Source organism: Apostichopus japonicus, chromosome 3, assembly GCF_037975245.1.
Source record: "Apostichopus japonicus isolate 1M-3 chromosome 3, ASM3797524v1, whole genome shotgun sequence".
Taxonomy (NCBI): domain Eukaryota; kingdom Metazoa; phylum Echinodermata; class Holothuroidea; order Aspidochirotida; family Stichopodidae; genus Apostichopus; species Apostichopus japonicus.
This window is the reverse complement of record NC_092563.1, coordinates 1036204-1048650: the sequence shown is the minus strand read 5'-3', so window position 1 is coordinate 1048650 and position 12447 is coordinate 1036204. Positions and strand designations below refer to the sequence as shown.

Genomic DNA, 12447 nt, shown 5'->3' with positions numbered 1-12447 from the left:
GAAAATAATATAATCAAAATTCTTCAGATGTTTAATCTCAAATACTTCCTTTGACAAATATGAGATCTCCTGACATATCTTTTGGTTGAAAGTCATGAAATCTTACAAAATATTTAGAGAAAAAAATAAAGAATTTTCAGGAATGTGAGGATGTGACATCACAGCTAGTCAGATTTCAGCAGTTTCTACACAATCTGATAAAACTTTACACTTAAATATCTCTTTAACCGAAAAAGATATTTGAACAGTTTTTTCACCATTGTGTTTCTTTGATTGTCCGCTTTCATATAACAAAACCATGTATGACAACTGAACCAATCGTTTAAAGTATTGATATGAATACAAGTAGCCACTTTGTTTACTTCACAGTAGTTGGCAATGTGACATAAAGTGCTTGAAGACATTACTCACTTGTTATGATGAAAATGAGATTCATATTTCTTGGCTCCTAACCAAAGTTGTGGTTGTTTAATTGTTTTGATAATGTCTGCGCCAGATAAAGTCTCAGCTATTCCAGGGAAAAATCTTATTGGATGGGCTGTCTGCCTGTGATGTCAAGTGAAGGTCATCATCTATCTGTTCTTCCCTTTTCTTGGGGGGAGGGGGGGGGTTGGGGGACCTCTTTCAAATAATAGCTGTTGCTTAGATATTCGAAATTTGACATACAGTAATATATAAAAGGTCTTTCAGCAGTCACTGTCATATCATGATCTCAATGTCTTATGAATATTCAATGATGATCACGTGAGAAGTAATTGTGACGAAACGGAATTTAGTAGGACGGAAGAACAGGGAATCCACTTAGACATCGAGACGTCCTCCCCCCCCCCCCACATAACCATGTATACCTCTAGGGGGGTTTACCGTCTCATCCACAATAAAATCATGGGCTCATCCCACCCCCACCCCACGCTCACCGACATACGCGTATTACAGATACTAAAAACAAGTTCTATAGTGTACATTGTTTCAAAAGCTTCAAAAAAGATTTAACAAGTTACAAAGATAGGAAAAGTTTGCATCTCAGCACCATTTCACAAAGATTTCTTAACCCCCTCCTCCTTGGAAGATATCTTACACCCTAACCCTCCTCACCACTGTCCCTGCTCATCATTAGGGTAATAACAAATAAAATTGGATACTTTAATGAGGTGGGACTTGTCCTGCATAGACTTGTGTCTGCATAGACATGCATTCAAAGACAATACAAATCCACCATCCAGAGGAATACATACCGAAATTCGAAAAAAATATTTTCTGATTTTTATTATTTGGATTGAGCCTCATAAATATCAATGTGTTTGTGCGAAGGGCCACCTTTTTCCTAAACCCCCACATCCATCGTTAGGCGAGGATTATTTTACATTCAGTCGTACAAGAATTGGACACGCCTCCTCGTGGTTACGCGTCCCGGCGGCCCCCCCCCCTCTCCTTCCTTCATATTTACAACCTCACACAAACATTCTAAGTATTTATATTATTAGCACAACCTTGCTTTTAGAGCTAATTTGAAGTCTAAATATAACTCAGAATGAACGTCTAACAATCTAATCTTCTTTTAAGAGAGGACCCCCATACTCTCTGCATAGGATTCGGTTCCAACGAACCCAGGGCCACATCCACGCCTTTATAAAATCCGTGATTCGCCTCACCCATCCATAAAGTTTCTTCCCCTGTGTACATCGGGGTATTTACACCCCTCCCCCTCCCCTCCTTTCCCTCGGCGGTCAACCTGACATTAGAATTAAGCTGGGCAGCACTACAAATTAGTGACCTTAATATGCTTCTGATATAGTGCCCCTCAGCTTATAAACTGGTGTAAAGCAGAGAATGGAAGGATTTAACAGAGAGTAACTTTAAAGTAATTTGAACGATCAAAATATATGAACATGGATATGGGTTGGTGATTCTTTTCTAGTTATTTGCTATTTTTTCGGGTGTAGAGGAGGGGTGGGGGTGGGGGTGGTCGTCTGAATCACAATTTGAACCACCCCTCACCAGATTGTACGGCGGCATAAATACTGCGGCCATGTTTGCAAGGGCGGCGGAACCGGGGGGGCACAGGGGGCACGTGCCCCCCCCCCACTTTTCCTCAGGTTAAAAATGTGCCCTTTTTCTACATAAAAATTGAGGTGTCTCAAGTCAGCAAGAGGCCAGGGAACCAGAATGAACACTCGGGAAGGGCCGTTTCCGGCCATCTGAGGGCATTGTAAAACCAAAAATTTTCTTGTATACGCTCCGCGCCAACCGATGGTGGCGCTCCGCTCAGATAGTCGTGCATACAACTTTGCTAATCCTGGCTATGCCCCTGACTTTTATTGAATTTCTGTGGGTCAAACTCAAAGCTTTTTCGAATGGAAACAAAATTTGTTAAGATATTAACAAGAAATAAACTCTAATTCGGAAGATTCCTACATTAGCAACTAACATGATTTTACCTCATTTTTTTCACATTGGATATTGCAGTGCTATAGTATGCATATTTTCCTTGAGGGGGGGGGGGGCGTTGATGGAGTGATGTGTATACGCAAATAAGATGATACAATAAGAGTTATAAAGGGTACTAAATATAAGGCTGCATCAGTCCAATCGAATTTCTGCAAAGTGCCCTTTGATGTCGGTGCCCCCTCCCCCCAGATTAAAAATGCTTCCGCCGCCCTTGCATGTTTGACTATTTTATGCCAGAGTTGTACCGAGTTACTTCATTGGAAGTCAAGTCACTACATTACCCGTATTTAATTGCATGTTTCGAGTTGAGTCCTTGCCTCGAGTCACTGTACTAAATGTATAGTACTTTATGGCGGCAAACTCGGCGAAGGTCGGTCACGGTCGCGTAGTGGCTCGAGCTCCTTGACTCACTATAACAGTGTTTAAGCATATCTTCGGTCAAATAAATCTGCTTCCCTTCAAAAGAATGAACTTATAAAGCTTTGTATGGTAACCTGTTCTTACAATCTTAGTAAAGATAACTAAAACAATGAACGATCTCCTTCGCCAGAGATAACCCTTTCCAAAAACACACACAGTTGAAACAACAAAGGAAGTAGACCGCGTAAACATATATATGGAAGCTACCATAGTAGTTCACTCTGCATACAATGGATTGGATTAAAGGGTAGGATAGACTGGTCTGACTCAGAAATATTGTCCGACATACTGATTATATTTTTTGTATCAAACCAACGGAGTATTACGTACTAAGTAAGCAGGGGTAGGAACCGGGGAGCACTGGGGGTACGTGCACCCTCCCCCACTTTTTTTCCAAAATAGCAAATGTGCCCTACTGGCAAATAAATGAAGAACTGTCTTTTGGATATCTTAAGCCTTTGTTAATTTGTAATATTTTATATAAATTACTTATTTTTAGTCTGTACATGCTATTTTTAATATGGCATCCCATATCTTTTAGTAGCATGGTTAACAATAAACAATCTCAATAAATAGTATTGAAAGCATACTAACACATCATATATATTAAAGGGATATGGCCGGTGTGTATCGGTTTATAGCATAACGAGTGGTGGTTGTGGAATGAGAAAGCGCCCTTCTGACGTTGTCACCCCTCCCCCTACTTTTTGGAAGCTTCTTACCCCCTGTAAGTAAGACTCTAATCCATCACTTTACGTTTGAACAAAGACCAACCCAGTTCAGTCATATAACAATTCACCATATACACGTAATACGACTAGCAGTCCTTACAACTTTAACAATCTTGTCATCGAGTTCTGCTATACTCCCGACGAGGTGATCTTTGATCTCAAACGAACCTCTGAACTGTCATCATCTGTTTCTACCCATCCATTGGTAGGGATTTGTTTAAATCACGACGTTATCTTGCCATTAACAACACTGTTGCTACCTCTTCAGGCTACATGTGTGCTTTCTCAATTTGAATTAAAACACTTTATCTATAATCTGGGCATTTTTGAATCGCTGCACACCGAAGGTAAGCAAGCTTGTTTTGTTTTTGTTTCTTTTTTTGCAAGAATTAAGTTAGGTGATTTATTTTAATTTCATGTTGGCTACGGTTTAGGTAGACTATGGCCTTTTTCTATGCGTCTTCAAGATGGTAGTTTTTATTGGTGTCGATGCATGTGAAATGCTGAAGGGTGGTTTGTAGCGGGATGTAGGCTGTTGTATAACATCCATGAGTACACCCATGTCAAAAGATAGGTGTATGGGAGTAATGGAGGATAGCTTTGTGAAATCGGAACGAGGAGTATTAGGTCCGGGAAGGAGAAGGGGAGGAGGAGGAGGAAGTTGTAAGCGCTGCATTTTGCCTTACTCATAACTTTACGATATTTCTATAAAATCATGAAATATTCACATATTATTAAATCAGAGAATTATCCACATAAATGGATCCACCCCTCCCCTTCATTCTAAGATCGGATATATGGTTACAACTAATCAGCTGCTCCTATAACTATAGAGAGATGCTAATCGCCTGCTCCAAATTAGAATGTAATGTGTTATTTTTGTAATTTTCAACCCCCTGAAGTAAATGCCTAGTTTTTTTTAAGTTATAGGTAAGAATGTGAACATATTTCATATGCATATATATGCACATATATATATATATGCATATATATATATATATATATATATATATATATATATATATATATATATATATATATATATATATATACAGATGAGCGATATAGCGGAATGTGGAGATGTGGAGGTTGGGCAGTCTCGAATTGCATGTTACAGGGTGTCTGCAGGGGCACGAAAATGTGATCATTTGCCCCTTCCGTGGCGTCTAGGAACATGAAGAACAAATAGTTTCTGCTTTTAAGTTTTTGACGTCCTGTTGTAAGTTAATTACATGAATATGCAAAATCCAGGTCGGATGGGTAAATACTACCAAACTGACGTATGTCAGGCATAAAAACATGCTGCTATAAAAACATACTGCTATAGAAACATGCTTAGCAATATGCAACACGCATTTCAATCAGGCGCCTATCATTGTTCTTGGGGGAGCGATAATTTAAACCACCTTAGAGGCTCAAACACACGTGATACATTGTATCTGCTCTTTCTCCATAATATATAATATGAAACAAAGCTGAAAGTATTGAGGTTTTGTTTTTTATTTGATAAATGGTCCTATTGATAGACATTTTTTGGCATTTTGGGTCGCACATTTTTAACCACTTTGGAACAGTTGACCAAACAATAACATGCGGACCGAGTGGGTTGATCATCTGACCGTATGACGTCATGAATGTGAGCAATGCAACAACACTGAATAAATACAAAGTCTGTTCCAGTCCCTAATTTAATATTCCTCGGGATATTACGCTACCATACAGTAAAATGTATAGACAGTGAGTTATAAATGGGTCCGGTAATGCTACTGGAGAGAGAATCAGCTTGAAATCAGAAATTTGCCCAAATTGTCAAACGAGACGTTTATAAGTTGTCTATATAACATAACTCGTAGTGGGTTTAGGCCTAGGTTTATTACCGTTCTCCAAACCGTGAGCTATCATCTTCAGTGTATGGAGTTGTCAAAGCAAGAAGCCATCAGTTTAATGACAATTAATGAACTTCAACTTCACCGAATGTCGAAAGGTATTAAATAAACATGAGCAATATTTACCGACTGTTCAAAGGCTCATGTCTATAGTCTCTTACCCTGTTAATCATCAAGGACCACATATACCCAGCGAGAGCTCCATTCAAACTTCCCGCTGGTATTATAGGCATAAATGCCTAAAATTGATTCATATTGTGTGAGGAGGGTCTAAGAGCTGGAAGAATGCAACAAGTCGCCATCGTATTGTGTTTATATACCTGCAGTGATCAGAGAGTCGTATTGTGACTTTATATACATATACGTACAGAAACACGCACTGCTACTGTCAGCGATGACATGTATCTTCTGCACTATACATATATACGATAAGATGAATATGTGTGGCCATGTGACAGGGCGTCACTTAACTATGATGTTTTCTGTAAAGGCTAAGTCTTTTTAGAAACTGCATTTTCTTTAGTTCATTAAAAAATAAGTGCATTCTTGGTCTCTCCCGTCTAGAGCGACAATAGGTGAGTTAAAAAAAGGAAACTGTTCAGAAAAGACCTCAAATACTTTTACAACCATAGGAAAATACACCTCCGATTAGATTAACCTAATATCATATGCCAACTTTGGACTTGTGCCAATATTCGTCAATAATCATATTTTTGTCTCATATTTCTTCTATTTTCTTATCTGTATAGGAACAATGGGCGTATTGGCATATCTATACTGTCTCTTTGTTCTATGTGAACAATCGATAGACCCTTCAAGTAGTCCTACTGCGGTAAGTCGGAAAATTAACTCTCTTAAATTTAACGTTCGACTATATACTGGACAGAGTTGACTCAACACATAACTCTACAATAGGTGGGCCTAAAACGGATGGTTCCAACTATATAAGTGCATGGGTGGGCTTGTAAGTGCATGGGGTTTATTTGAGCTATGCCATGTAAATTCAGTACTGTTCGCTTATAACTGAATGTGTTACGAAGGGACACTAGTATTGCCGTGTCGTCATTTTTCTGCTGCCAAAGCTTTTAGATAGTAGATTTCTATTCTTTTTTTTTATTATTGATTCAGTCAAAAAGGCTTCGAGCTGCAGTCAACGTGGTTTGTTTTAGGAGGGGAAGGGGGGTGGAGCTTCTGTGTTACAAAGGATTGTACCAGGGGCGTCAATCTCAATTGAAAAGGGGAGGGGGGCATAAATGACTGTACGTGGATTAAACTGAAGTAGTGTGCGCGTAGTTAAACCGAGACCGAATTGGCGCAAATCGGTCAAGGGGCCCTCCTTAGGGTCCCTGATGGGGTCGAGAAGCGAACTCCCGGCGCGAGTCCAGGGGGCGGACTCACATCTAGAAATCTTCAAGTTTGCTTCTGTTTGGTCCCTCAATCGATTTGTCAGCCATAAACACATTTTAACAATAGTCACAAGTGATTATATTATGTACATTATGTATTGTCCAAATGTTACAAAGTGGTGCTTTTTTATGTGCGTATATACCTGGGCCTTTTTAAAGAAAAGTCTAGTGAGTGGGCCATTTCCCAAAAGGAACCATCATGACGTTATCTTAGCGGAGCGCCACCATCAGTTGGCGCGTGGCTTAGCCAGAAAAGTCTTGCCGAAAATCGTATGAATACAGTTCACATGCAAATTTATTTGGGCCTGTACAGGTCCACCACAATTTAAACATCCTGATAAAAGTGTACTTTCAAATCCAACATGTTCTTCGTCGAGATAAATTCCTTTAAAGTTGATTCGTTTTGTACCTATCAGAGCTTTGAACTTGAAGCTAACAAGTGTGATGGCGTGTAATTTGCATCCAATTATCTTCAATCTTCAAACTTGGATACATCAGTGTAAGTTTATGTTTCCTGCGTCTGAATATATGTGCGTCTGTATATGGTAAGTGTATGTTTGTATATGTGTATGTGATGTGTTTGTCTAAACAGTCCGTATAATGGCCATGTATTCAATGTCTCTGTGATATTTCGATAAGGCTTGTGAGGTACGTTAACACTTTTTTCTTCTACTTATAGGTCGTAAACCCTGTCACACAAGAGTTAAACACAGGTAAGTTTGTAATTTCATTTTCAGGTGGTCATTTCATTTCATAAACAAAAGTGGAATGGACATAAATGTTATTTAAATATCTCTGTTCTCGTATCTTGAGGTAAAAACACCGAACTCCCACGCCAAACCCATTTCGTCAACTCCCCCACGATTGGATTATTGTACTGGATTATAGTCTTGTCTACACCTGCCCTAACATTGCTTCCCAATCCCACAATCGAGTCCCGAAGATTAGCCTATACTTGTCGATGTGATTACATTGTGGTGTTCGTGCATGAAGAGAGAGGCAGTTTGTATCTTGCACATTGACTCGGAGAATCAAGCGTTTTGCAAGTTTGCATTATAGTTACATACGTATTCTCAGATAGAACAAACGTTATTACGAAAATATTCCTATCGTAGCATGTTTTCCTCCTTAACCATCAGGTTGTAACTTGAAAGGGTTCTGGTACAATCAAAGAGGGTCAGAGGTTTACCTTAAAGTCTCTTCTGAGGGGTACATCAAAGGAGAATACCGAACCGCTGTCGAATTTGCATATGGTGCTGCAGGTGATTGTTATACCAAATTCCATTCGAATTTTATTTAACACTTTATTGTTAGTATGAATCGTATACCTATTGTAAAGACGTGTTTTATTTGCAGCTTCTTAATTCTGAACATGGTACCTGTTTTCGGATTTTTATGCTCATATCAGACATTGTAGAGTAATATTATGGGATGCCAGAAGGGACAACCAAAATATATATATTCGCCTGAATGTTGGCAGGGTCATTTATTATTATTTTTATAGGTGCTGCACAAATTTCTCTTTCTGAACAAGAATCGAGTACTTTAATACGAGTACGTGTATTTTATCATACGAATGTGATTAACGAATGACGAGTATTCGAGTACATGAATAGGAAAACTGAATACTTTGGTATACTACGGTATTTTAGTAACGAGGACCACTGCTAGAGTGAGTATAAGCGTCACTGGAGTTTGAAAACCTTTCGGACAATGCAACCAAATAGTGGCATAGGAAGCTATAAAGGAAGTGGAAGGGAGGGGGTGTGAGGATGAGGGAGGTAGAAAACCGGTGGCCAGGTTTGGGATCTTTGCCAGCAGAATTGGACTTTTGAGTATGCTACTGTTAACTTTTAAGACGATCTGGCTTTGGGGGTATCTGAGAAGGATATTGAGGAACATATTGAGGGAATGTTGGGGCTGCTTTTCATTTCTCTTTTAATTTTATCTTCCTTTGTCTTGGATACGTTTCAAGGTAACGGCCCTAGCTACATCACAGGTTGGTCCAACATGGAAGGTACAGTTTTCGGTTTCACCGTCCTATGGGAAGGATTCAACACCACTTCAACAACCAGCTGGACTGGGGTCTGTGTGCATTGTGACGGTGTGGACACCCTGACGACCGCATGGGTACTTCATAGAAGTGTACCTAGACAATGTACAGACGACATTACTGTGTAAGCTTGCCTTAATTGCTTTGTATATATATGATATAAGAACTTCAGAGATTCATATGCTTTTCTAGTTTATATTTCACCTTGTATCCGTACACCGCATGTTGAGACAATCTTACCACTGTGCACTACATGGGATATAGGTCTGGTAAATATAGAACAATATTAAGTAACTGTTTAGCTCCTAGCATGGGCATTTCTTGCAACTATGAGTATGTCACAAATATATATTTGCCTTTTCTATTTACTACTTTTCACTTGTTTTTCTGACGGATTTTTCGGTGCAACAAATGGTTTGCATAAAGCAGTGGCGGCGGAACCGGGGGGGCTTGGGGGGGCTCAGCCCCCCAATGAAAAAGTTGAGGGGGCAAATGCATGATAAGCCCCCCCAATATTTACCAAGGCACCGAAACTTGCATCTGCCCATTTTTCAATGCATACTTGTCGATCTGTCCGATGCACACGTATACTATATAGGTGTAATAATTTGCTGGGGGACGCTCGGCCCGTCCCCTGGCTATAGACCACATTGTCACCCCAACCGCGTCTTCACGCCCCGTGAAAAGTGGAAGCAGTGAGTGTGAGTACCGGTAAGCGTAACACAACTTCGTCTTAGGCCAATGACTTACCTCATTTCAGCCAGTTCTCCAACATCCCCTTACTTAGTGGCGGAGCGTCCATATATACAGTCAGGGGCGGATACCGCCCCCCCCCCCCTGACCGACTCAAATGGACTGCTGGCGCCCTTTTCAGCTTTTCACTACTTTTTACTTATTCGCGATTATTGACTATTTTATTGCGCTCTCATATACCTATTGACATTTGTCATATTCTGTTGGTGTAATTTTCCGACAAAATGGCGACGACACCTATTTATTCTCCGTTTATCTGCAAATTAGCAAGGCCCGGAAAGGGTCATTTCCTGCAATCTAGGGAGTATCTTTACTCAAAAAATTTCTGTACGCTCCGCGCCAACCTGTGGTGGCGCTCCGCTTAGATAGTGTCGAAAGCGCCTCTACAGACCATTCTTGCCCCCCCCCCTGACCAATACCCCTAGCTCCGCCACTGCCCTTACTACACTCAAAAACGTCTTTGCGAGTACACTACGAGTAATAGCTACTCTCTTAAAACACCATCGAATATACAAATTACAATGTTTTTACAGACTTTTACGTGCAATCTGAGAAATTGCAGGCTTGAGACCCATATTTTAGGGCTAGGTATTCGCAGCATAAAACACTCGGGAAGTGCCGTTTCCGGCCATCTGGGGGTTTGAAAAAAAACAAAATTTTCTTGTACGCTCCGCGCCAACCGATGGTGGCGCTCCGCTTAGATAGTCTCCACACATTAGCCCCCCCAATAATTTTTCCGTTCCGCCGCGCCTGGCATAAAGCATATTGAACAAAGAAATATGAAAACAATGAACAAAATAGCTTCAAATACGCTAGAAAGACAACTACTGGTCACATAATTATTTAAAACCTTCCCTTTTACCTCCTCCTTCTCTTCTGTAGTTATTCTGGTTCCGATACTTTCACTCGAGTTCAACAGGCGCAAGGTCCTCGGAGCTCCGACAACACTCACAATCCTCGAGATTTTAAAGAAAGACTTCGTTTACTTGAACGAAACGGCGCCAACGACACCGACGAAACTACAACATATTAAGTAATATATTAACCGATGATTTAAGGATATACATTGCACATAACTGTTTACTGATCATAATTATGTGCAGGAATAATAACATTTCTATTTTTTTTTTGTAAGAAAAGCCACATGTAGAGTATTCATGTACGTGGATACATTCTCAGTGATCGAAGCATGTATAGCAAGTAATGTAGCTAAGAGTAAGGGGCAGGGGTTGGGATGAGGGATTGGAGAGGGGGTTACAACAAAATGATAAGAATTCATGGTTCTGTTCGTAATCAACCTATACTAGCACATAAACATATTAGGAATGTTTCCAACCGCAGAAAGGCAGGGAGTGCCCTAACAAATATCAGACTACCGTACACCAAGCCCTTTCCTTCGATATTAAAGTAGGCTTCCAATAAAGTGAGGGCGTAACAAAACAACTCGTTAGTCTTCCCGTCTGTCAAGGTTGGCCACGAAGTTGATCTTAAGGGCCACAGTGGAACACCTCAGAATGTATCAATATTTATATTTATCGGTTCAACCTAGAAAAGATTCCCGAGGGCCACATGCCACCATATTAAGATGTTTTTTTTTAAATGTATCTGCATCCACCTCATGTATGATGAGTAAAAAGTTGGAACCACTTACTACTGTAAACTTAATTCTTAATCTATACATTTTACTGCAGGTATTGAATTTGAAAATATTGTCACAATAAAGGACACCATCAAATATTTGATTTTATTTTCTTTCTTTCTTTATTTTCTATCATAAAGACTAATCAACATTGCATTGCCTATGTGGACATAGGCATACCTTTTAGGAAAGGAATGTGTTTTGCTCAAAATCAAAGCAAACTTAAAATAAAAACTAAAAGTCAATATTTTGCTGAATTATCGATGTATATAGTTGACGGTTAAAATTAGAAAATAAATTCCTCAAGTTACTCTCTTCACTATTCTAAAAGTGACAATTCACTTTTTGAGAGTTTCCATGATATCACGCCTTTGACGAGTGATTTCTTTCTTACCAAAGACTAAACTATATAGGATATTTTCGCTAAATTTGGAGATAAATTGGTAGTGTGTCATTCTTAGAAAGTAGTGAAATTAACCCCTCCCCATAAAGGTTTTGTCAAAGAGAAATGTGATACTTAAATATCGCCAGTAATCGTTACAAATTATGCTAGAGAACATATATCATGCCTGCACCAGTTTGTAAAATACATTATAGAGTGCAAATGTGAAAAAATGTTTGCCTGTTTGATCTATCTTGTAAGGGAGTTTCATGTTCCTTTCTAAGAAAGCAATAAACTTGCGACTTTGTTATATTCCAAAACTCTAATCAGTCCATGTAAGATAAGGAAAAGGTTGAAGTTTTGATGTAAAAAGTATCAACTTTGTTTACTTTACAGTAACTGGCAAAGTTACGTCAGTTGATGAAGAGGTTCCTTTCTGATATGGGGAAAACGCTACACATTTCTGTGCTCCTTATAACCAAAGTTATGATTGTTTGATAAATAAATGAATTTGCTCGCAATGAAAACCATCAGCAATTATATACTATTCAATACTCGTAGTGGTTGATCCGTATATGTACATGTTGTCAGCCGAAGGTCAATTTCTACATATTTTACCAATTGTTGGGGCTCTTTTAAATTGTTGATGTCAGGTGCGTATCCAGGGGGGGCGTTGGGGGCGCGCGCCCCCCGGGTAAGGAAAAGAGGAGAGAAAAAAAGAGAAGAAAA

General features: G+C 39.5%; 1 protein-coding gene across 1 annotated transcript; it reads left to right on the top strand.

Moving 5' to 3' along the window:
* The first annotated feature begins 3777 nt into the window (after positions 1 to 3777).
* On the top strand, positions 3778 to 11439 carry LOC139959115 (avidin-related protein 4/5-like). The gene is made up of 6 exons (XM_071956705.1): positions 3778 to 3946; positions 6235 to 6317; positions 7571 to 7604; positions 8031 to 8153; positions 8867 to 9068; positions 10580 to 11439. The coding sequence occupies exons 2-6, from the start codon at positions 6240 to 6242 to the stop codon at positions 10728 to 10730; spliced, it is 588 nt and encodes a 195-aa protein (XP_071812806.1). The 5' UTR covers positions 3778 to 3946; positions 6235 to 6239; the 3' UTR covers positions 10731 to 11439.
* The last annotated feature ends 1008 nt before the right edge of the window (positions 11440 to 12447 follow it).

Bases quoted from the DNA above. Each gene is read 5' to 3' on its own strand.
- LOC139959115 (XM_071956705.1), top strand. From the start codon at position 6,240: ATGGGCGTATTGGCATATCTATACTGTCTCTTTGTTCTATGTGAACAA. The intron at 6,318-7,570 runs GTAAGTCGGAAA...TTCTACTTATAG, and splicing joins CTTCAAGTAGTCCTACTGCG to GTCGTAAACCCTGTCACACA. The intron at 7,605-8,030 runs GTAAGTTTGTAA...CTTAACCATCAG, and splicing joins CACACAAGAGTTAAACACAG to GTTGTAACTTGAAAGGGTTC.